This window comes from Neofelis nebulosa, chromosome 16 (genome assembly GCF_028018385.1).
Source record: "Neofelis nebulosa isolate mNeoNeb1 chromosome 16, mNeoNeb1.pri, whole genome shotgun sequence".
In the NCBI taxonomy this organism is placed as follows: Eukaryota; Metazoa; Chordata; class Mammalia; order Carnivora; family Felidae; genus Neofelis; species Neofelis nebulosa.
The window spans coordinates 16,457,997-16,483,232 of record NC_080797.1 but is presented as its reverse complement, the minus strand read 5'-3'; the positions used below and the strand labels follow the sequence as shown (position 1 = coordinate 16,483,232).

At 59.1% G+C, this 25,236-nt stretch overlaps 2 protein-coding genes and 1 long non-coding RNA gene across 4 annotated transcripts in view; 1 reads left to right on the top strand and 2 right to left on the bottom strand.

The window, feature by feature from the left end:
* The window catches only part of TIMP2 (TIMP metallopeptidase inhibitor 2), a 48,172-nt gene that overhangs the window by 18,957 nt on the left and 3,979 nt on the right, over positions 1 to 25,236 (bottom strand). The window contains exon 1 of one of the 2 annotated variants that reach the window (XM_058705146.1): positions 14,443 to 14,550. The exons of the other annotated variant lie outside the window; for it this stretch is intronic. Coding sequence (XP_058561129.1) covers position 14,443 — 1 coding nt within the window. The 5' untranslated portion in view covers positions 14,444 to 14,550. Of the gene's footprint in view, positions 1 to 14,442; positions 14,551 to 25,236 lie in introns of those variants that run through there. 2 annotated transcript variants of the gene reach the window in all.
* On the bottom strand, positions 4,741 to 8,922 carry CEP295NL (CEP295 N-terminal like). The gene has a single exon (XM_058705144.1). It carries the CDS (start codon positions 6,502 to 6,504, stop codon positions 4,873 to 4,875), a length of 1,632 nt encoding a protein of 543 aa, XP_058561127.1. The 5' UTR covers positions 6,505 to 8,922; the 3' UTR covers positions 4,741 to 4,872.
* On the top strand, positions 15,522 to 18,475 carry LOC131498176 (uncharacterized). Its single transcript, XR_009255319.1, has 2 exons — positions 15,522 to 15,877; positions 16,829 to 18,475. It is a non-coding gene; the product is annotated as an uncharacterized LOC131498176 (long non-coding RNA).

Genomic DNA, 25,236 nt, shown 5'->3' with positions numbered 1-25,236 from the left:
GGGGTGCCCCCCCCCCCATCCAGCATCTAAGCCCAGTGGTAACAGCTGTGGCGTTGCCCTACAAAAGCTGTAACAAAATTACTAGGTTTTCGGGGCCCCCAATTGCCGTGGGATTCCCTAACTGCTTGCATGTGACTAAAGCACTTCCGGTGGCTGGGGGGGGGGGGGGGGCACAGTAAAGACGGGTGTGAACCCCTCCAGCGGGCCTGCATCTGCATGGCGAGCAGGGTGGGCGGACCTCACCAGCTGCACGGTGGGGGACAGGGCAGACAGTGACCCAGAAAGGGGACCGTGCTCGCGTGGGCTGCGGGCCTGCTCAGACCCCCCCCCTGGGGCTTGAGGCCATGCCCCTCCCCCCAGAACTGCACCACGAGGAAGCAGGGTGTGGTCAGACAGCCTGGGAGATGCCACAAGGACATTGAGTGCTGGCTCAGCACCCAGAAGCGCACAGGAGCGTCCGGCCCCACCTGCCCCTCCCGTCTGTGTGCCCGGCCCCCAGCTTTGTAGGTGCCCCTCGGTGGACACGGTGGTGAGGGCTTTCCCCAAACACCTGGCTCTGCCTTCCCTGCTGTCAGTGCCCGGCCGCTCTCGGTCGGCAGTGCAGCAGACTTCCTCCAAGGCCAAGTCTTTTAGGGAACTGAGAAGGGGGAAGAGGGCATCATTTCACAATTAAAGACCTCCCCGTGGTGCCGGGAGGCAACCAGGGGCTTCCTCCACTGAGCGGCAGCGCTGGGAGACCAGATGGCACCTTCGGGTCCCACCAAGCAAGCCTCCTCACCCTGGGGCGGGGGGTGGGTGGTGGCTGACATCCCCAGCTCTGGGGCAGGGCTGTGCCTATCCAGGGTGAGGGCAAGGCTTGGCCGGCGGGACTCAGGCCGGTGCTGGAGATGCCTGTGCTCACGACCCCTTAGGAGCAGATGCGTCTATGGAGGCCGACGTGTCGGGGAGGGTGACGGGGTGCACGAGAGAGCACAGGAACCAGCAGTGTGGGCCCAGCCCTGGGCCATTCGAGATTCTAGCACATTCGCTTGAGCTGCTGTCCACTGGATGCCCTGTCTCCATGGAGACCAGCACTCCCACCTCCACGGCCCCCTCGGGAGCAGGAGGGAGCCGTCTCTAAGAGCTCATCAGCTGCGCAGAGAAGAGCCTCGGCCCTCGCTGCTCGGCCGCCCTCCCCCCGCCCCCCCCAGGACCCTGGCAGGCCCCTGAGTTGCGCCCCGCCACCCTTCCTTCTCCTCGTGAGCCCAGGGGGATCTCATGCCAGAGGCCTTGGTCACGGTTCCCGAAGCCTTGGGCTCAGGCCGTTCCCATTCACGTGCTGCTGAATCACTTGAAAAAAATGCATCCCGATCCTGGGAGGATTTGCTGAGAACAGTGCGGCTTTGTGGAAGGGACTGCTGCTTTGCACTTTCTCCGCCAAGACCCCGAGGAGCAGCCAAGCTCAGCCCCGCAAACCCCAGGCCTGGAGCCCGCAGCGGGGGGCAGCCGCTGGACGGGGCGGGGCAGGAGGCAGAGGGAGCCCAGGGAGGCGCGGAGGGAGCATCTGGCCACCCCCCTGCAATCCCTCCCCATCCGCAGGCTGAGGAAGGGGCACGGAGGGGCTGGGGGCTGGGGCGTCCTCACGCTGCCCCTGACAGGCCGGGACCCCGGGCCAGGCTCTGCTCCGGGCTGCCCCACTTTCAGGGGTGAAGGCAGAGGGCTGGGCCCAGGGCTCAGGCCCATCGGCACGGCAGCACCCGCCCCCCCCCCCCCCCCCCCCCCCCGCCTCGCGTAGGGCTGAGGCATGCGTAGGGCTGAGGCATGCGGTCTGCGTGCTGACCCCAGCCCACGGCATTTCTCAGGCAGAGACAGGGATCCCAGGGCCTGCGCTCCCAGCTTCCAACGTGGGAGAGGACCCAGCGGGTCTGTCCGGTCCTCACAGCCATCTCCCGCATGCCTGGGACGTGGCCTGGACCGTCACAGGAACCGCGGAGGCAGGCCACGCTAACACATCAACTCCCTACCACATTACGCTTCCCGCTCGTCTGAAGAACTACTACAGGGCAGAGAGGGTCCCCCGGGGCCCCAAGTTTTAAAAAATCTTACTTTTCCCCCTTATTCTACATTCCTGGGGTTCTGGATATTATCATACACCCGCGACCGTGCCCCTGGCTGGGCGGGGGCAGGGACAGTATGAGGACCCTCAGAGCAGCACACACAGAAGGCAGGGTCACAGCCAAAGCCATCGATGCCTGCCGGTGTGGCAAGAGCAGGAGGGGGGTCATGCCATCACGGGGTGAACCGCCGTTCCCGTCTCTTGTCCCGGCACTGCAGGTCTGCACCTGTCCCGCGGGCAGCGGACCTCAGCCGCGCACACGTGCGGCTCTCCTTCTCCAACCCCCCTGGGCAACGCCAGACCGGCCACGGGGGCCTTCCCGAGTCCCTGTAGTCTGGGGGCGAGGACTCAGACGGGACTGCCAGGAAGCGACCAGATGGTAAAGGTTCTAGTAAATGCGGGAGGAGATGGAAACAGGGAGGCTGCCTCAAAATATGCGGGCGGGAGCATCAAACCCACGGGAAGTTCTAGAAAATACAGTGTTCGGAGAGGGAGGACCCAAGAAACGCTTCAGGAGAACGAAGGGGCACAGAGTCATCCGGGAGTCAGGAGTCCTCACTGCTTCTTGGCATGCTCCGCGGGAACCTGCCAGGAGCCCCACACTCTTCCAGGTGGCTCTGTCCCAGGGCCTCTGGCACCGCAGTCCAGGTGGGTCAGATCAACAGGGAGCAAAGACAGGGTCTGCCAGACCCCCAGCCTGCTCTTTGGGCACCTGACATCTTCATAGGGAGTCGGAGGTGGGCTGGAGGGCAGTCTTATTTTCTGCACTACTGGCCCCCAGCTCCTGCAGGACAGGTGGGAGAGGGCAGGGTGTCTCATCCCGCTCTCTGGGGACAGTGTAGGCGTGACCGTCCGGGCAGCGACGACCCACCCTCCACCGTGTCTCACTGCCTATCTCCTACATCTACTTTTAGCTCAAGTGTAGCTGAGAAGGGGCAGTTCCTCACCTAAAACACACGGGCCACAAATACTACCTTTGAAAGTAGAAACAAAAATCACCCTCTCAAAGGCAGGCTCGTCCATTCATTAGACCGGGGCTTCCAGCTGTCAGAAGACCTCGTTACTCAATGCTTGCGTCCTGTTGTGGCCATGGCTTTAAACCTGGGGATCTCACAGCACCCTCTCCGACCACAGAGAAGCTTCAGGAACAGGCAGGAGCTCCAGGTACCTCATCTTGAAATGTGCAACCCTGGGCAACTCAAGGCCAACACCCCTCCCGGCCCGGGGCTTCGTTCTTAACCGTGCTGGGCTTAGATCAGATCGTCGAGTTGGCTTTGCAGTCCTGACCCATGACATTCCAGAACCAGGGGACAAAACGATCACACCTTTTCTCCACCTAAAGCGGAAAAGCCAGACCGACAACAGAGTCCGAGGAGATGCTTTCAATGAGACGAAAACTCGAGGCAACAGAAGCCTCCTCACCCGAGATACTGAAGATTTGAAAACAACCCAAAAAACTCGGTGGGGTGCTGTTACTGCCCCATCCAGGTGGCGTATTTGGGGGTTCTGTGAGCCCGATGCTCTCCAGGGAAGCCCAGTTCAGCTTTCTCATGTGACTGGGTCACCCCACGTCTCCCTGGGCGCACCCCACAGGATGAGGGACGGGGGACAAACCCCAAGTTCACAGGCATGTAGCTAAGAAGGCACAGCAGCCCCGAAACGGAAGCAGCACGCAGGCAGAAGCCGGTTTTGAGCAGATATTCCAGCCTTGGGCTCACAACCGTTCATGACGTCATCCCTTAGGAAATGCACGTTAAAAGGGAAAAGGCCATTCATGGGCCAGTGATACAAATGCATCACGACCGAAGACGGATGATCCCACTCCGTGCACCCGAGGTCCTGGGGAGGGAGGGGGGACGCAAGCACGTCCCTCACACGCCGGTCCAGGGTCGCCTAACTATGGTTTGAGGTCCCAATCCACACCCACACCCCCCATTTTTGTAAATAAAGTCTCACCGGAACCCGGCCACGCCCATCCCAGTGTGAGTTGCCTATGGCCGTGTTTGTGGGTCATTGCCACCGACTGGCTGGCTGGCAAAGCCCGAAAAATGTACTGTCCTGTTCTCTGCAGAAAAAGTTTATCCACCCCCGTCCCAGCCCCTCAATATCTGCAACTGACAGATGAACCCCCCCGCCCCCCGCCGCCCAGGGCAAGGTCTCCAGGGCTCCTGGGTCAGCGGTACAGCGAGGGGTGGGACACTGACCAGCCGGCCAGGTGCCCTGCCACTGCCAGCCCCAGGCGGAGTCGCCAGGCTGGCCCGGTTGCTGGGGACCACTCCCCTTTCCTCCCTCGGCCTCTGTCTTCTGCCTCTCTTCCTGCCTCTCCTCCGCCTCACTCTCACTTCCCGATATTAAAGTTACAAGAACGTATACTAAGCGAGGTCCTGTTAAACGATGTTGGTTTTGTGGGTCTGAAAAAGACTTCAGAGGTTTCAGTGAAATCTCCCCGTTTCGGTCTCGGCCAACGGCTAAGCACCACCACACCGAAACTTCTGAAACTGTGCCTGCTTGACCCTGGATTCCCCTGAAAGTCCAGTGTCTGTCCGGCCAAAACATGCTTCATTCACCTGAGTCTCCGCTGTGCGAGCGGCGCGAGCGGGCAGCCCCCACCCGTGGCCAGGCCCGCGGACTGTGCCCCACAGGGGCTGCCGCGGTCGCGCCGGGGAGGCCGCTGTGAAGCGGGGTGCCTACTGGCTCCTGAGCGGGTGACGCAGACACAGAGGGCACGGGCTTGGGTACCAACGGTGTATTTATTGCGGGCGGAACTCTCGCGCTTATCACATCCTCTGGAACTCCTGCAAGCGTTTCCTGGCGTCTTCGAGAAACTGCTTGTGCAACTTGTTTTGTTCTTCAATTTGCTGCTGAAGGTCACGGATCATCTGACTGTGCCCGTCATCGTCCTCGAAGCCAGAGGGCCAGGGGGAAGTGGCGTCGCCTTCATACGGCCCTTCCTCGTCCGGGTCTCGGGAGGAGGGGGACTTCAGAAGAGCCACGCACGCCCTTCCCTGTTCTCTGGGCTCCTCCAGCTCAGTCTGGGGGTGGGCTCCCCAGCTCAGCCCCTGGGGTCCCGTCTGCCGACCCGGCCCCCGCCCCGTCTCCGCCCTCCGCCTGGGCCGCAATGCCATGCGGCCAGCTCCGTCTGGCAGGTCTTGTGGGGCAGGGCGACGGGGGCCCCCGGCCAGCGGGTCGAGCCCGGCCGGTGCCTGCCCAGAGCTGGAGCACGGGAGCCGGGTCTCTTCACCGACAGACCCTCCTGCCGGGGGAAACGACGGCTTACTCTCATTCCTAAACGTGAGCTTGGCCAACCTGTGATACTTCTGGTTCTCGAGCTCGCTCAGGAACTTTCTCCAACTGTCTCGGGACGCCGTCTGGCGGGCGTCCACATCCGCGGGTCGCATGGACTCCCTGCCAGGATCCATTTCCGTCTCCACACCTCCCGTCTTCTGGTCTCTTTGGGTCTCGCCTCCGTAGCCTTGCATCCCCGAGAGGCCGTGCTCCCCGCCGGGGCTGTGATCCGCCCCGGGCCTGGGTGCAAGGTTCAAGATCAGGTGTTCCTTCAGCTTTCTGTTGGTGTCAAACAACTCTTCGAAGGCAAACTCCAGCTCCCTCTGCCACCTGCTCCTGTCACCGTGCCAGCGCAGGGACACCGGTGACGTGGCTCCCCTTCTGAGGGGAGAGCCAAGCGGCCGCAGCTGTTCTAGGTCTTTCGCTTTTCCCTGGGGACCCTGATCCAGACAGTTGTTTTCCAGGCCTTGGACGGGAGAACGCGCCTCCTTTCCCGGCTGCCTCCTCCCGTCCCAGGCTCCTTCTCTCTCCCTTTTCTCCAGACCTTCCGGTCCCTCCACGGCAGCCAACAGCTTTTCCGTGTTCACCCCTCTGCTCACCTGCGGGTCAGCGGGACGGCGGCCACCGCCGGTCTTTGTCGAAGGCACTCGCTTCCCCTTATTCTTCTCTGGGGCGCAGCGGGGGCGACGGGTCGGGCCCGTGGCTTTGGTAGCCCCCCGCTTCTCCATGCCCACCGCCTTCCTCTTGGTGCGCTGGGGCTGCGGTCTCACCGGCTCCTCTGGGTGACTCCTCTCTGCTCTGTGCTTCTCCCCGGCCCCCTGCAGCCGGGCCGCTCCTCGCTGGGCAGGCCCCTCCAAGTCAGGTGGGTGCTCCCTGGCCTGTCCTCCCGCGACACCGAACGGATGCGCTAAACACGGCCTCTCCGGGCCTCGCGCTCGTGGGCTCGGGGACCCTGACTTCGGCCCCTCGGCCAGGCGCTGGGGCTGCTGGCGGTCTTGTCCTCTCTGCAGAGCAAGGTCTCCTCTCTCGCGGGCTTGGAGCAATCTGTGCTTCCGCCTCAAAAGTGGGGCTTCGTGGTTGGGTCTGGGACACGGCTGAGCGGTTCTGCCTGTGTTTCTTCTCATGTCGGTGGCCTCCGCGGGACACGGCTTCGGAGGGAGGGTGGTGGGGGCCAAGGCGCCAGGGGCCGAGGACACGCAAGGACAGGAGACGCACGCGGTGGCCCGGAACGCTCTGAGCAGAGCGGAGCCCCTGGAGACAAGGCACACGGAGCTCGGAATGCGGGACGAGCCCTACGACATGTCCCTCCGGATCACTTTGGCCCACACCCGCCCGCCAGGGCCCAGGCTCTGTTCCCAACTTGTCTTGCACACCTTTAACAAGATCCCGCAGGGCGACTGTTTCTGGTGGGGCGTGGGTCTGCTCTGCAGGGGACACGCGGCAATGTCTGGACACACGCTTTGCTGTCACGACACGCCAGCGTCTGGTATGTGGAGGCCTGGGACGCTGCTCCCCATCCCACGCTGCCCCGGGACGGTCCCCACGACGAACGCTGGTTCAGCCCCACACGTCAGCAGTGCCGAGGTAGAGACCCCCACCCCGGGAGACGCATCGGGACCCAGGCAGGGGCGGAAGGGGGCAAGGGTCTGGTCTCTGCAGGGGGAGGTGCTTGTAAATGGCAGGGGGAAAGGGAGGAGGAGGACGAGGAGCCTGTTAGGCAGGATGTGTGTGCACGTGTGCAAGGGTGCGCGTGTGCAGGCAAGTGTACACGCACGTTTGGCACCAGAATCCAGGGCAAACCAATCAGAGAGGGGGTTAAGCTTCTCTTCTCAGGATTCGCAGCTCTTCACTCGTGGGATTATCAGAGGGGGACGCTCCGGCCTCGGGAAGGGACCCGGGCTCTGCCCGCCTTCCCAGAAAAGGGGGGGCGTTTACACCAAAAAGGTGTGGAGTCACATCTGTGGCCCCTTGCAGCTGATAACAAGATGAGCCAGGCTGGCGGGCTAAAGGAGCCCCTCCCTGGACAGCTGCAGGCTGTGCCGAGCGCCCCTCCACCACCCCTCCCTGCTCTCATTTCTGTGGGCTGAGCAAGGCCAGCCCAGAGGCACGGTGGGAGTCGGGACACGGCACGCGTCCGTGGAACAGCCGACCGTCGCTGTGCGGGGCCCCCTCCCAGCACCTTATACGTCTTGGCTCATCTTTCTTCTAATAACCCCGCAAGGTAAGCAGCTATCAGCACCCCCTGGTTCACAGGTGGGGAAACTGAGGCAGGGACCGATTAAGAAACTTAGCCCAGATCACACAGCCGGCAAGTGGCAGAGCCAGGCCTATGCTGTGCACGGGACCACAGTGCCTTTGACCAACCGAGGGCCGCCGGCTCTGGGCAGATCTGATCACGCGGTGATATACTTCCAGTAGGGGTCAGAGTTACGCTCAGCCACTGTGCCCACCACCGCTATGAGCAAGAGGAGGGGGAGAGAAGACAAAGCTGGGGCATCAGACGCACTGATGGAGGTTTGGTAAAGGGGCCACGGCAATTCAACGGAGGCAAAAGCAGTTTGGGTGTTTTCTCCCCCGATGAATCATGCTGGGACAGCCACGTGCAAACACCACAAACACAGACCCCCTATCTCGGCACAGACAAAGTCATACACTGTATATAAAAATTAACTCAGGGGGCACCTGGGTGGCTCAGTCGGTAGAGCGTCCGACTTGGGCTCAGGTCATGATCTCCCGGTTCACGAAGTCGAGCCCCACGTCGGGCTCTGTGCCGACAGCTCGGAGCCTGGAGCCGGCTTCGGATGCTGTGTCTCCCTCTCTCTCTGTCCCTCCCCCACTCACGCTCTGTCTCTCTCTCCTTCAAAAATAAATAAATGTAAAAAAAAAAAAAAAAACAACACCCTGACCACTGTGTCAGCTTTGGAAAAAAAATTAACTCAGAATGGATCACAGACCTTAACGTAAGGTCTAAAACCACGGCTATTCAGAAAGAAACGTGGGTACATCTTCACGACCTTGGGTTAGGTGAAGATGTCTCAGATACAACCCCAAAAACACAACCAATGAAAGAAACTGATAAAATGCCATCGACACTCGAGACATTTCCCTGCCACGAGACATCGTTAGTAAGTGAGGACACAAGGGATAGGCTGGCAGGAAGTACCTGTGAGTCACATATCCAACAAAAAAGGCTTGAATCCAGATTATGTAAACCACTCAAAATGCAGGAAGACAAACAATCCCATTTTTCAACGGGCGCACACACACACACACACACACACACAACATCAAACCAGACCCTTCCCTGGGGGAGAGGCACACCGCTAATAAGGCACGAGACGCTCAGCATGGACGGTCCTCCGGGGAACGCACACTGAAGCCACAGCAAGGTCCCATCCACACCCGCCGGGCGCGAATTACGGCCATAATTAAAAAGACGGACCATAACAAGTGTTGGTGGGGACGGGGAGGAAGCAGAAGCCTCACACACCGCCGGCGGGAACGCAAAATGGTGCTGCTGCTTCGGGAAGGAGTTTGGCCGATTTTTATTTATTTATTATTTTTTTTTTTTTAATTTTTTTTTTTTAACGTTTATTTCTTTTTGAGACAGAGAGAGACAGAGCATGAACGGGGGAGGGGCAGAGAGAGAGGGAGACACAGAATCGGAAACAGGCTCCAGGCTCTGAGCGGTCAGCACAGAGCCCGACGCGGGGCTCGAACTCACAGACCGTGAGATCATGACCTGAGCCGAAGTCGGCCGCTCAACCGACTGAGCCACCCAGGCGCCCCAATTTGGCCGATTTTTAAAAGGCAAACCCAGATCTGTCAGGTGACCCGGCAGTCGTGTGGCCAAGAGAAAGGAAAGCACGTGACCCAAGACACGACCTTCCCGGGGGAAGTGGGGAGCTTGGGTCTGAGTCTCAGATGCCCAAGACTGAACTCTTCCCAACCCGGGAATGGCCACGGTGGTGTCCAAACAGGGGAAGAGAGGTCTGGAGAGCTGTGGCTGTCCCCTCGTCTGCCTTGGAAGATACCCGCGGGGAGGGGGGAGAGTGTACCCCGAGATCCGGCGGTCCACTGGCTCCCCCTCTGCTCACTGGCCCCGGACAGTAGCCTGGACACAACTGTCCCACTCTGGAGTGCCCCCCACCACTCCATCACCCCAAGCCAGGCCCCCGGAGGCGGATACCCCAAAGCCGCTGAGCTGGTTTTCCTGGACACACACAAATGGATGAAACGGAAAAATCTGGGGACAAAGACGTCTTGGGGACAAAGTCCAGAACTGACAACCAGCAGACGCCCCCCTCGCTGTCCGTCCACGTCCCCGGCTCCTGCGTGCTGACGCTCCAAGCCCGACCCCGCTCGCTCACTTAAGACCAGAGTGTTCTCAGCGTCCTGGGGTTCTCCCTCCGGTCTCCTAAGCCTGCTCCCCCAGAGCTGGACGGCTGCCTGCCCCATGCCGGCTGCCTGCCGCCCCTCGGGGCAACCACAGCCCCGGTCCCTACACAAGCCCGGCTCAGAGCAGCAGACGGAAGGAAGGTGGTCACCGACTGGCCTCTCGTGCCAAGCGGACACTGGGCCCATTCTCTCTCTCACCCTCTGCGGCCCCAGCGCGGCGGCCACCCCCAGGCAGTCGCTCAGACAGCCTTCTGATAGAGACGGGCCCCTGCCAGGCTGCTGGGGGGACCCCGTTTGCGGGCGGCGGGGAAGCGCCAGGCCCACAGCAGACTCCGGGGCACCCCGCGCCCGTGAGCAGGAAGGACAACAGTGCCACAATCAGAGGCCGGGAGGTGCCCAGACCAGGGGCTCCGAGGGCAGGCAGGACGGAGGGTCTCGGGTCCGTGGCTCCCTCCCGTGTACAGGGTGCACAACACCACAGGGCTACCAAGCGGGGACACAGTAGAAGCCGACCATCCCCCTCACGTGGTCTCACCGTGAGGAGCTCTATTCCTACCCCACTTTTGGATGGGGAAACCGAGACTCAGAGACGTTAAGTAACTTGTCTGAGGCCACACAGCTCAGAAGCAGTCCAGCAGGGATTCGAATCTGAGCAGGCAGACCCCTGATCTGAGACACCTACCCTGCAGCTGAGGGTGGTCAGATCACCCGGGGGCGCCTGGGGGGCTCAGGTGGTTAAGCGTCAGACTCTTGCTTTAGGCTCAGGCCCTGATCTCCTGATTTGCGGGTTTGAGCCCCGTGTCGGGCTCTGTGCGGGCAGCGCGGAGCCTGCTTGGGATTCTCTCTCTCCCTCTCTCTCTCTCTGCCCCTCCCCTGCTTGTTCTCTCTCTGTCAAAATAAATAAATAAATAAATAAATAAATAAATAAATAAATAAACTGCAAGCAAAATTAAGAACTTACCACCTGACATTTGTCCTCTCGGGATTCTGAGGTGCACAGCTTCTGTGCTAAGCGGGCGGTTGGGGGGGGGGGAGGGAGTCCACAGTGTTTTCCGTGTGCTTTTCTCTGAGGTCATCGAATGAACCACCCTCCCCTTTCCCATTCGAGTATTTTACTTGAACATCGAAAGGCAAGATCCAGCACAGTGCTTCCTGAATCTCGTGGAGAGTCAGATTTTGATCCGGAAGGTCTGGGGTGAGGCTGGGGGCTCCGATTTCTGAGGAGCCCCCAGGGGAAGGGATACTCTGGTCCGGGGACCATACTTTGAGAAGGGCGGCCCTAGTAGGTGGCTCTACCCAGTATCAGGGCCTTGATCTGCCTCCTCCCCAGCCTCCTCCCCACCTGAGCCCCTCCGGAAAGACCCCTAATCAGGCTCTCTGTGCCCCCACCCCCGCCCTGACCCCGGCCACTCCTCCTCTGTCCTCGGCCACCATTCTAGCCCAGCTGGTGGTCGGGCTGTGACATCTTCTCACCCACACCAGCAGGTCTCCAGGTGCAGCCCACAGCCTGCCTGCATCCCGTCACCTGCACTGCCGGTGAAAATGCAGATTCCGGGGCCCTGCTGCCCACAGATCCCGTCCCAGCCTCTGCAGGGAGGGGCCCAGAGCACGGCCGGCTCACCAGGCAATCACCAGCTCCCAGACAATACCCACCAGGGTCCACAGTCCCCGGCCTGCGGGCCGGAGACCCTGATGGCAGCGTGTGATCTGTCTCCCTGCCGTTCCCAAATGCCCCCCCCCCCACCGCCACCATCCGGGTCCAGCGCCCCGGATACACAATTTCTTGTTCCACCAACAGATACCTCCTCAGCCCTACCCACGTTTCCCAAGCCAGGTCCCGTGGCCCCCTGGGCTCTGTAGCAACTAGAGAAACACTCCTGCCCTCTCCAAAGGCCTGCAGGCTCAGTGCCTGGGTCACAGGGTTTAGCACCTTTTCTTTGAAACACACAAAAATAGACACAGAAAGGCTCCCGTTAGCTGGTGCGGCCAGAGAGGGAGAACATCTCCATATAATTAAGGCTTACCCTCTCAGATGCAAAGTTCATCATTTCTGTCCTCTGAGAATACACAGAATAGATCAAACTTGACCTCTTTTGGAACACTCCAGATTCTGTTTTGGACGGTAACATAAAGATTCCCTTAAAGGCTTTTAAAGTGCATAGGACTAGGGGAGCCCGGGTGGCTCAGTCAGTCAAGCGTCCGACGTCAGCTCAGGTCATGATCTCACAGTTCATGAGTTTGAGCCCCACGTCGGGCTCTGTGCTGACACAGCTCAGAGCTTGGAGCCTGCTTCGGATTCTGCGTCTCCCTCTGGCTCTGCCCTTCCCCTGCTCGTGCTCTGTCTCTCTCTCTCTCTCTCAAAATTAAATAAACATAAAAAAATAAATAAGAAAGAAATTAAAATGCAGAAAACTAAAAAAATAACGAAAAGAAAGAAAAAGACACGTGTAGGGTAAGGTTCCTCTATACTAAGTGACCTCCCCGAATACAATCTGGGTTTTATAGGTTGACTTTTCTCTTTAATATTATTTTTGAGAGACAGAGAGAGAGACAGAGGATGAGCGAGGGACGGCCAAGGGAGAGGGAGACACAGAATCCGAAGCAGGCTCAAGGCTCTGAGATGTCAGCACAGGGCCCGACGTGGGGCTCAAACCCACGAACCATGAGATCACGACCTGAGCCGAAGTCGGACGCCTAACCGACTGAGCCACCCAGGCGCCCCTCCACGTTGACTCTTTATAGCTGCCTATGTCCTCCTCCCTGGTTGTGAGACAGACAGAGAGTGACAGCCAGTGCCCTATCTTCCTTTCTCCAACAGCTCCCAACTCCTGTGGCCTGCCACCCACACAAGGGAGTTTGTTAAACTGTGTCCAAAGAATAAACAGAGTCTGCAGTACGGGGCACGCACAGGCTCTTCTGTGAGTCAAGTTCACGAGTGTGTGAGTCTAGCCGTCCCAAGTCCAGCTGCACGGAGAGCCAGCCTGCAATTCCCCGCGGGGATCGAAGGCACACCTCCAGCTCAGAAGATTTTTAAGAGGCTTGAACACCCGACCAAACCTGACAACACTCGATGGATGGGGAAGACATTTACAACCCACACGTGGGCTCCCCCCCACCCCCCCAGCCCCGGCTGCACAAGCACAAAGCGGGAGCGGCTCGGCAGGGACGCGCGTGATCTTTACCTGTGGCGACAGAGAGGCCTCGGACAACCAGGGCGACGGTCCGGCCCGGCGCTGCCCCGGTCGGACCCCAGCCGGGCGTGGAGGGGACGCGCAGAGGAGCTGGGGGGCACGTGGAAGAGGTGCGCCCACACCCGGGGAGCCCACCCTGCTGCCACCCCACGGGATGGAGTGAGGCAGCCCGGCTCCCGGGAAGGCTCGGTGAACGTCCGAGCACCGCAGAGACGTAAAAGCAGACGATGCAACCCACGTGCACGGAGGCGACAGACGTGTGTCGAAATAACCTTAAGGGGCAAGAGGTGTCGACAGCCAGCATGTGTGCTTAGCATCGGGGGCAAAGCTTCATAAAGTGTAACTAATGAAATGCTTCGGAATTAACCTAATTAAGAAATATGTACACGTGGTTTCCCCTGGGTGGCTCAGTCGGTTGGGCATCGGCTTTGGCGCAGGTCACGATCTCGCGGTTTGTGGGTTCGAGCCCCGCGTCGGGCTCTGGGCTGACGGCTCGGAGCCTGGAGCCTGCTTCGGATTCTGTGTCTCCCTCTCTCTCTCTGCCCCTCCCTCACTCACACACTCTCTCTCTCTCTCAAAGAATAAACATTAAAAAAAAAAAAAAAAAAACTGGGAGCCTGGATGGCTCGGTCGGTTGAGCGTCCGACTTCGGCTCAGGTCACGATCTCACGGTTCGTGGGTTCGAGCCCCGCGTCGGGCTCTGGGCTGACGGCTCGGAGCCTGGAGCCTGCTTCGGATTCTGTGTCTCTGCCCCTCCCCTGCTCATGCTCTGTCTCTCTCTCTCTCTCAAAAAAAAAATAAATAAATAAACAGGGGCGCCTGGGTGGCTCCATCAGTTAAGTGTTCGACTTCGGCTCAGGCATGATCTCATGGCTCATGAGTTTGAGCCCTGCATCGGGCTGTGTGCTGACAGCTCAAAGCCTGGAGCCTGCTTGGGATTCTGTGTCTCCTTCTCTCTCTGCCCCTTCCCCTGCTTGTGCTCTGTCTCTGTCTCTCAAAAAATAAAGGTTAAAATTAAAAAAAAAAAAAAAAAGAAACATTAAAAGAAAGAGAAATATACATAAATGAGAACTACACGTTCACTAAGGAGAAAATCTGAATACTAGAGAGATGTGTCTTCCCAGAAAGGATTCACAAAAAACTAGAGAGTTCCACAAGGGGGGGGGGGGGGGAGGGGCTGTAGCCTCTCTTCAGGAGGAGAATGGAAAACCTGTCCGAGGAAGAAAAATCCTAAGGAACCAAGAGGGTCTGGAGAGGAGCCTGAAGGAGATGGAAAAGTCTAGAACAGAACGATGTGGTGGTGACGAGTATGAACTGTGTGACCCAGCACAGGTTTCTTAACTCTGGGTGCCTCGGTTTGTTCCTCTGTGAGACAGTGGTAACAGCAGCACCCATGTGCACAGGTGCTGGCATTCAGCACCATGAAACACCCAAATGCTTGCCAAGCTACTTGGGGAAGAGGGTGGTACTTACTGTGTGTGTCTCCAGATGACTGAGCGAGACCAACAACACATTACAGGGAGGTGGAAACTTGCCAGGTGGAAAGGAGCACTTGCTAAATGGCTGTCTTGAAATCCTGGGGGTGACTTGTAGGTAGTGAGACACCCATCCCTGGAGGCATCCAAGCCCAGCCCGGATGAAACAAACATCAGAGACATTTTAAACTCCATTTCTCTGAGCTCTAGCCTCTAACAAGACAACCACTGGGCTGCCCAGAGCCTTGGGGTTTGCCCACTTCCTGACTCTCAGCCAAGTTTCCGAGTGGTGGTTCTTAAAGTCAGCTGGGCTTCTGGACCAGCTGAATCGGAACCACTGGGAGCAGGGGGGAGTCATGGTAGAAGAATAATCCTGGCCAAGTCCCACAGCAGAGTTTTGCACCCACATCCTAGGGTGGGGCTTATAAATCTGTACACCCCCCTGACCAGCTTCAGAGACGGACACGAGGCACAGACTCTCCCAAACCCATGGGGGACACCGGGCTAGCCAAGGGGGCCGCTACGGCTGACCCAACCGGGGGCTTACTTTCTAAACGTCCCTTGACTATGTCAATCATCGGGTTTCCCCGAAACCTCGCACCCCCAGGTACCCAGTGCTGGTCAGGGGTCCCCCACGACCGACGGCTGTCCTTGCCGCACGATGACTTCTCCCCATTCCCTCAGACAGGGACCTCCAGCGCCAGCCCTGTCCCCAGCCACCACCACCCATCCAGCTGCATATGGAGAGCCCCGTTAGTGCAGGGCTTCTAGGGGAACCTGGGGGGCTCAGGGGGTTCAACGTCCGACTTCGGCTCAGGTCATGATCTCACGGCTCGTGGGTTCGAGCCCCGCGTCGGGCTCTGTGCCGACAGCTCGGAGCCTGGAGCCTGCTTCGGATTCTGTGCCTCCCTCTCTCTCTGCCCCTCCCCTGCTCACACTCTGCCTCTCTCTCTCTCAAAAAATGAATATTAAAAAAAAAAAAATGCAAATTAGCCTTCTGGACATGTGGCCTGGCGACCTTGACTGGCCCACTTCCCAAGGCCCTTGTAAGACCTCCCTCCCCCAAACAGTTGGGCACACATGGAGTCCACCCCACGACGGATAAGGGGCGGGCACCACTGGAGCTTTCAACGGCCTGCACTGGGTTCTCCAGGGCGCACTGGCCGAGGGAGGCTGGACTCACAGCTCCCCACCTCCACCAGCAGCCCAGCGTCTGCCCCAGCCGTTGACCAAAGGCAGGCCGTTGCCGCGGGAACGACAGAGCTGCCGGCCTGTGACATCAGAGCAGGGCTGAAGTCAGGGACGGTGACCAGCCAGCCAGAGGGCGAGCGCCTATGAGGACACCTGTTGGGAGGCTACCAATCACGAAGATTTGCTTCAAGCGGCTGGCATGACGAGCAGACAGACGGCACACACACAGGCACATCATGAAGGTCGGGGCGCGGGTGCCCTTTTGGGGTTTAAGGAGGGGCCCGGCAGCACATGCTGGTGAGGAGGGCCAGGGGGTCGCTCTTCTGAGCTGTCCCGAGTCAAAGTCGGGGATCCCCAAGATGCTGCCGCCCCTTTCCCCCGCCCCCCCCCGCTCGGAGAGCCTCTGTCCCCACTCAAGTCAGGGACCTGCAGGACGCCGCTGCTGAGCAGAGCTAACCAGACGAGGAGGGGAAGGGCTCCTGGCCCCGGCCCCCTGTGGCCACCCACCCACACAAAATAAGAAACCAGACATGCCTGACCTCGTTTCTAGGGCGGGGGGGTGCCCTCCGCCAATCTGACAGTCAAGAAATTTAGTTTGGAGAACATGACTTTGGCCTTAAGAAGTCAAAGCAACTGATTCGGGGGCTTGGTTTCTTCTCTTTTTTTTTTTTTTTTTAATCGTTTATGTTTGAGGAAGAGAGAGAAAGAGAGAGCACAAGCAGGGGAGGGGCAGAGAGAGGGAGACACAGAATCCGAAGCAGGCTCCAGGTTCCAAGCCATCAGCACAGAGCCCGACACGGGGCTCGAACTCAAGAACCGTGAGATCATGACCTGAGCTGAAGGTGGACGCTTAACCGATTGAGCTGCCCAGGCGCCCCGGGGTTTGGTTTCTTGAGAGGAGAAGGTTACTAGCGGGAACTTGGCTGAATCGTGGGAATCTTGGGGACAAAAGCCTTTGTCTGGGGCCGGAACCTCCCACCGAAGTTCTCAACCACAGTCTGCCCCCTCCACCCCCTTTCTGTTGGGGTCCCTCTTCCTGGTCCTGCGGGTACAGAGAATTCTACTTCTGCTGCAGTGAATACCCCTCCAGCCCCCCAGCCCCTTCAGCATGGTCTTCTGTACCCACCTCCAGCAAGGGACAAGTTCGGGGTGGGGGTGGGGGGTGGAATAAACAGGGCGTCCAAATGTCACAGCTTAGGGGGCCCCCGACGGCCTTCCAGAACGTCCCGGTATGGCCACCACCGTCGAAGACATTTCTCCCGAGCCCCGGTCCTCCTGACACCACCTCGGCAACAGCTCCCCTGCTCTGCGTTGACCTGCCCTGCTCGACGGCACTTCCTCTCTGGGCCCACCACGGGCGTAGGACCCGCCAGCTCAAGCCCAGGCCCGTACTGCTGCGCTCCGCGGTTCGACCCGCACCTTCGCGAACCTTAGCTTCGAAAACGACACGTGTCATTCACACGCGTCATAGAAAAATTAGGAACCGCACGCTTGTAAGAGAACGTCTCATTTCCCACCCCCATCTGAACACGCCGCGTTAAAAGAAAAAAAAATTGTACACCATTTGGTCCCGCAGAGCATCAGAAGCTGTGATTTATTTAACTGCTCCCCTGCTGCCGTGTATGTAGGTGTTTCTAACGCTTCCCTAAGACAAACGAGACGGAAATGAATATCCTGACTGAACGCTGGCACGTGTGCTGAATTCCTTCCCTCAGAAAATGCCTAGATACAGGGCTGCCTGATAAGACGGGAGACTGATTTTTAAAGCCCCCGAGTGGCGAGGCCGAAATGCCCTTCCGAGCCTCTCAACTGCTCGGGTTAAGACAGAATCCTACAGTCAAGCCCTTCCAAGGACAGCAAGCCCCTCAGCCAGATGAACCAAGCCACGGGAAGTCCAAAGCTGTGACATCCGGTCCCATTTCTAGAGACGCGTGCCAGGACCAGGCTCCTTGCATTCCTGGCCTGAGCCCTCAGCTGCGTGACCTTGGGTGAGTCATCCAACCAGTCCCCGTCCAGACAGGAGAGGACAGCAGCCTCACCGGCCTCACCGAGGCCTCGTGACCAGGAAGGGACACGGGAGGCCCTTCTGTGCTGGGAAGGCCTCGACAGCTGGTATCTTCATCTAAGAGAGGTACAATTGGGGGCGATGAGCCCTGGGTTTTCAATCCCTGCCTTCCAGAACTGGTGCACAAAAAGCCAAGGCCGCTACAGATTTGTTCCTTCCTTCTCCGTCCTGGAGCCACCTTGGATGAGGGGACAAGATGTACGCAACTGGGCGGCCTGCATCCTGGCTCTGCTCTAGCATAACCCTCCCCCCTCCTGAGATGCCAGGCTGGTCCTTTCCTTCCCAGAGACTTAAAAATTGAAGGCTAAGTGCTAGGAGAGCTGTAGACAGAAGCCCCCAGGAGAGCACCTGGGTACACACGTCCAACTAATAACCCTGTACCCAAAAAGCAGGGCGCCTTACGTGCCCCCAAAGCCAACCGGCCACAGGGGCCGCCACAATCCTCCTGAAACGCGCACTCTCCTCCGAACGGAACAGGACCCTCTCCACGGACCCGAAGCCCACAAGTGATGCCAAGTCCCCTCTCTCCCGGCCCCTGACAAACGGAGCGCCAGCTCTCCAAAGCACCCTGGACTCCGGGCTGGGGCTGCGGCCGGGACGCCCAGGGGCCTTGTGACCTGGGCAAAGGGTCAGGTAATCCTCCTCGGCGTCGCAGCGCCTGGTGGTGACGTGAGCCCAGATCCCGCTGGGTACGTGTAAACACGCAAGACACACGGCCCAAACGGTATCACTGCCCCACACCTCTGCGTGCAACACACTCCTGGCTTTATTCTCACTCCTGTCCTTGCTTTCCGCTCTCGTGCACCTCATGGGACCTGGGGGAGGACACGGTGGCCTGGGGAGGGTCAGCCAACGCGGCACGGTGAACTCTCAGCCACCGGCGCGACCAGCCACAGAGGCGGAGCCGGTCGAAGGCGCAATCTCTCCTTGGCGCTACGATCTCGTGTGATCAACAAGCACACGGTCCTCCTGACACGTGGCCTCACCGTGAGTCCACCCTCGAGCCCCGAACTCCCCATCCGGACGGGGGGAGGAAGGCAGCTGCCGCGAGCTGGCCCCAGGACAGCCCGGCTGGCCTTCAGCGGCCAGAGCTGGCCAGGAACGACGCGGGTTTATTTCCCGCGCCAGCCGCGGCCTCTCCCTAAAGAGCTCCGGGACGGAGCATCGTGCTGGGTCTCAGAATCCTGGGTGCAGTGGGGGGACCGACGGCCGTCGAGGCCCCCCTCCCCCTGCACCGCACTCTTTCACAGAGCCTTACTCAGCGTCTACGAGGGCACGCCCTCCAGAAGCTCAATCCTGCTCGTACGGAAGAGGAAATGGAGACTCAGACGGGCACAGGGGTTGGGATTCGGAACCACTTCTGGCTGGCCTTTCTCCCAATACCTTCTGCTTTGTCTTTTTTCTCTAACATGTCGGTCCGCTTTCTCATCCCGCCCTTCGTGAAGAATCGGCAGTTGAATGCTTTCTAACCAGCACCTTCAATTACAGCGACAGGGGTGAGGGCAAAGCCCGGTGCTGCGGTCTCGTGCCTCACCGGCTCTGTGAAGGTGCCCCCAGCCCCTCATGGGGCTGCCAGGAAGGCCCAACCAACATCTCCAGAGTATAGACCAGAAAGGGACAAGTAAAGCCTCACCCCAAGCCAGGTCCTGTCCCCAAGGACACGCCGATGTGATCTCGGGGTCTCTCTGCCCACGGAACGTTCCACGGCAGAAAGCCGGGGTTTTGCCCTGCAGCTCATCTCTGCCACTGTGCTCGCCGGCTCGAGCCCAGAAGGGGGAGGGGGGGTGGATTCACCGTATCTTTGAGGTCAGTTCGGGGAATGACACCCCACAGGCCAACAGGGGAGAGGGGAGCCAGCACCAGAAAGCCCACATGTGCAGCCGGCCCTCACGACGGCCCAGGGCTCGGCTTGGGTCCGGCCGGGGCCCAACGGCCCCCGACCGGGCTCTGTGTGCCACACTGCCCACCGCTCAGCTCTGCTGCCCGGCTCAGAAGCCGCTGTGGGCCTCGAACTCCTGGCGCACAGGGCTGCATCCCAGGACACCGGGTTTGAACAGCAGGCTCCAGCGGTGGGAGGAGGCTGAGGGCCACCCCACGCTGCCCGCTAAGAAACCGCAAAGGGAACCCAGCTCAGGGTCCCCTGGCCCTTGTGAAATCAGCCAGCGGTGACGGCCACTCACCCCTGCGAACGTACTAAAAACCAGACTCATACACCTGGAACAGACGAACAGCCGTACGGGAACCGCACCTCAGTAAAGCCGACAGAACTCACGGCCCGTCTCCGAGGCAGATGAAGGATGATGGGTGCTCTGAGGGGCCACGAACCCTTCAGTGTGACCGCTTCTCGGGGGACCCAAGGCAAAGTCAGGCGGCTCTGGGGCGGCACGTGTCCCCAGGCTCAGCGCCCTCACCCGATCACGTGGGGGCCTCTCCTCCACCTCTCCCCTCCCGAGGAAACCTCACTCTGTCCTTCCATTTCTTTTTCCTCTTTTTTAATGTTTATTTTTGAGAGAGAGAGAGAGAGAGAGAGAGAGAGAGAGAGAGACAGAGTGCAAGCGGGGGAGGGGCAGAGAGCAAGGGAGACACAGAATCCGAAGCAGGCTCCAGGCTCCCAGCTGTCAACACAGGGCCCTAGGCGGGGCTCGAACCCACAAACTGTGAGATCACGACCTGAGCCGAAGTCGGACGCTTCACTGACTCAGCCACCCAGGCCCCCCGGGGTGGGGGGAGAATGTTTAAAATGCGAAAGCAGGGGTGCTGGGTGGCTCAGTTGGTTAAGCGTCTGACCCATGATTTCAGCTCACGTCATGATCTCACGATTCACGGGGTCCGAGCCCAGCTCTGTGCTGATGGCGTGGAGCCTGTTTGGGCTTAGTTTCCCTCTCTCTCTGCCTCTCCCCTGCTCATTCTCTCTCTCTCGAAATAAATGAAAATAAACCTAAAAAAATAAAAATAGGGGAAAGGAAGGAAACATTAGACAAAAAGAGGGAGGTGCACCGTAAGAGACTCTTAAATACAGAGAACAAACTGAGGGCTGCTGGAGGGGAGTTGGCGGGGGGAGGAGCTAAATGGGGGATGGGCATTAAGGGGGGGCACCTGTTGGGATGGGCACCGGGTGCTGTATGTAAGTGATGAATCACTGATTTCTACTCCTGAAGCCATTACACAACAGTTTAACTAACTTGGATGTAAATAACATTTAAAAACTAATAAACAAAATAAGATAAAATTAAAGAATAAAATAAATAAAACTAAATAAATAAAATAAAATAATTTTGAAAGCACTCAGTGCAACTGGGCTTTTAAAATAAACACGTCCTGGGGCGCCTGGGTGGCTTAGTCAGTTAAACGTCCGACTTCGGCTCAGGGTCACGATCTCGCAGTTTGTGGGTTCAAGCCCCGCGTCGGGCTCTGTGCTGACAGCTCGGAGCCTGGAGCCTGCTTCGGATTCTGTGTCTCCCTCTCTCTCTGCCCCTCCCCTGCTCCTGCTCTGTCTCTCTCTGTCTCAAAAATAAATAAAAACATTAAAAAATAAATAAATAAATAAATAAATAAATACGTCCTAAAGATTCTTCTAGGTCACAAACATGAATCCGTAACACCGCTGAAAATGACAGCTGAATATTTTGCTGTCAGGTTAGAGCTTCATTTATCTGCTCATCTGCAGTCGATGGGCTCACCTCTGAGCGAGAGGTCTTTCACCCTCCACCCTCCATCCTCCAGCCCCAGCCAAGCTCTCGTGGCTCAGAATCCCGAAGGTCGGGCTCCTCTATTAACACCTCCCGTCTTCTCGGCTACCTGCCCGCTGCACGACCCCGAGCAAGTGACCTCATCAGCCGTGCCTCACCGTGACCTTCTGTAAAATGGGGATAACAACTGAACGGGCAGGGCTAACACCAGGAACGCGCGGACATACCTCCAAGCACTCGGCACTTACTAGCAACAGCCGTTATTGTCACGGTCCCCGTCCTGTGCCCTTCCCAAACTTAGGATGATTTCCTGCCTGGCTGCCCGCAGGCGGCCCGGGAACCCGGCCTGTGTCTCCCCAGCTCCCTTCCCTGTGCGATCGATCACCACGGCCTCTGCTCTGTTCGGTGGGGGTGGCGTGCACAGCACAGGGTCTCACGTGGAGACAGCGAACACCCCCCCCCCCCAAAACACACACACACCAGAAACTCCTGTGAGCAGCGTCCCTGCTTGTTCTTGTGATCCTCGCCCACAACCCTAGCAAGTAAGTAATTTACCATCTGTTTGGGGCTGGAGAAACTGAGGCAGACAGCACTGGCCCAGGACCTCACCCCTCTGGACGCTGGCACGGGGCTGCACGGCGGCCTCCCTAACAGGCTTGTTGTAAAAGTCAGCTCCCTCGTTTCCTGCTGACTCGACTTCCCCTCTGTGTTGTACTTCCCCTTCCCTCCCGGGGCCCCCCCGCCTACCCCGATTTTCCCCCGTCTGCTGAGCCACGGCCAGAGGCTTTCCCGTGTAGACCCAGGCTCTGTATCCCAGCAGAACTAAACGTGTGGAGGGTAGCCCTGAGCACGTGAGGGGATACCTGGTCTCTGGGCACTGAGGGCGAACTCCAGAGATGAGCCCCCACGAGCCCTTCCCGCCCCTGCCCTCCCCACCAGCCCCACCAGCCCCACCAGCCGCTACACCTGCCTTTCTGTCTCCCGAGACCTCCCCCACTGCAGGCACGGGCTCCTGGAGAACTGCAGGCCACTTAAAATCGGGGCGCCTGGGTGGCTCAGTCCATTAAGCGTCCGACTTCGGCTCAGGTCACGATCTCGCGGTCCGTGAGTTCGAGCCCCGCGTCGGGCTCTGCGCTGACGGCTCGGAGCCTGGAGCCTGCTTCCGGTTCTGTGTCTCCCCGTCTCTCTGCCCCTCCCCTGCTCCTGCTCTGTCTCTCTCGGTCTCAAAAATAAATAAAACATTAAAAAAAAATCGCTCTCCTGCCCGCAGCTTTGTGCCCCTCCCCCACCCTGACGTCTAACGGTTGGGGGGAGGGGGGCGCCCACAAAATCCTGCAGTGGGTCCCATGGCCGGGACTCCAGACGCCACTGCCGCACCCGGGCTCAGAGCTGCCCGCATTTCGGTTCCAGTGACGCTTCTCCCCACGTTCTCCACTCTCCCCTACAGGCCATACAATGGCTGTTTCCACGGTAGCGAACCGGCTCTTGGAGGTCACAGAGCCCTCTGAGAATCTGGTGGAAGCCACCGCCCCTGCCTCGGAAAATCCGGGCACGCACACACATACGCGTGCGCACACACAGACACACGGCTTTGCTTACGGTTTCAGGGCTCGAGACCCGTGTCCCCCGCCCCCCCTTCCCCGCCTCCCCCAGCCACCTCTGCTCCCAAACTCTAGGCATCTCATCTACCTGCTTAACCCCTGGCCGGACACCCCCACGGCCCTCTGTCTCCACACCTGCTCAGACCCTTTAGCGACAAGACGGAAGTCTGGCCAAGCAGCCTCAAGACCTAGCTACCCATTTAAAGTTATGTACAAGTACAGCTGTCAATGCCTATACTAAAGATCTAGAACATTCTTTTTTTTTTTTTTTTTTTTTTTTTTTTAGTTTATTTATTTTGAGAGAGAGAGAGAGAGAGAATGAGCAGGGGAGGGGCAGAGAGAGAGGATCCCAAGCTGTCAATCCTGCACTGACTGTGCAGAGCCTGACACGGGGCTTGAACTCACAAGCCATGAGATGATGACCCGAGCTGAAATCAAGAGCCAGACGCCTAACTGACTGAGCCACCCAGGAGCCCCGAGAACATTCTTTTCTCAAACCGAAAGTGTCCTGAGTAGCCCACACTGGAGACAACTGCTCTGTGCAAACATTGGCACGTACCGGAATCACCTGGACAGTCTTATAAATACCAATGCCCATGAGGGGCCTGGGTGGCTCAGTCAGTTAAGCATCTGGCTCCTGATTTTGGCTCAGGTCACGATCTCACCGTTGGAGACATCAAGAGCTACATGGGGCTCTGTGCCGACAGTGTGGAGCCTGCTTGGGATTCGCTCTCTCCCTCCCTCTCTGCCCCTCTCCCAGGTACACACTCCAAATAAAAAATACCAGTGCCCATGCCCCGAGCCACAAGGCTCCAATTCGGGACCAGTTCAGACATCTGCCTTCTAGCCAACTCCCGGGGCCACCCCTGCTGTCATCCACAGGTGCACATCCTCAAAGCCTTGCCTTGGGCCCCCGGGAAGGGACACAGATCGCACGTGATACGCCACAGAGGGGTCATCTGGCCCCTCGCCCCCCTGCTCTGCACCTGGAACTCTCTCTCCCCGTTCCCTGGGTGGGTGGTCCCTTTGCTCAGCACACCCCCACGCTGCCACCATGGATGAGGCACCTAACCACGCCTGGGTGCATGGTCCCCCAGCTCTGTCCTCAGATTTGGAGCTCACACTCTCCCACCTTGGCTCCTCAGCTCTGCTTTTCTCTTTCCAGAAAAACCATCCTAGTCATGGGGCCACCTGCCCTTGGTCCCTTGTGCACGTGCTTGCGGAAGGGTGAGGGAGCGTCCGTTGCAGGGGAGAAGCACTGGTCCCGCCCACCACGCTGTTCTTTCTTCTCTGGTCTCCTCCAGGCCCTTCTCTCTCCTGCTGCGTTTCCCAGGGTCCTCCGGGTATATCTCTTAGCCACTTGGGAATCTGAGGGGTTCACCCACACCTGCAGGCCTCGGGCATCGGATCAGTGGCTCTGCATCTGGCCTAGGGTGGCTGCACGCCCTCCCTCCCTGCCGACCCCATAAGCCTGGGAAGGGGTCCACATCCTTGTTCTCAATGCGCTCAAATGCTGCCACTGGATCTGGACCGTGCACCCGGCACGGGGGTCTGCCTGGCAACCCAGCAGAGACAGCACAGAAGAGAGGCAGGGGCCCAGCCCACCTGCCGCTCACAGACCGCAGGCCCCAACCACAAATTCCCGAGGACCGACCGGGTCCCGGCTGCAGGCTGACACCAAGTCCTCAGCCCACAGGCAGGGGCCACGGTGTGGGGAGAGCTCCCTCCACCCACCGGCCACGCCCGGCATGACCTGCACGCATGTGTCCCGGACACATCCCCGCCCTCTGTCTCCCAACCCCGGGAAATGCCAGCAGCCCAGGTTCCAGGGACTCCCTGGGGAGAATGCATCCTTCCAGGGACACTGTCCAAACCCGGGCCCAGGGGCTGCAGTCCCCTCCGTGGCCCCCCTCCCTTCAAAACCCGATACTTCCAGATCCTAAAAATGCATTCCCCTCTCACACAGGTACTTGATTTATCATTTACCCAAAGCACCTGGAGTGTGGCCATCAGGGTTGGGGACTGCGGGGCTCTGCCCACCCTGACACACCCAGCACTCCCACAGCGCCTGGCACTGGTGTCCGGAGGTCCCCTCCTAAGGCGGGGGACAATGCCTCCCGTAGGGCGGAGCCGGCCACGCCGCAACGGCTTGTTGAAACACAGCCCGCTGTGAAAGGGTATACACAACCCCAAGCAAGCAAGCACTCCACAGGAGTCGCCAACGGCGGTTTTAAAGAGCCACCCCC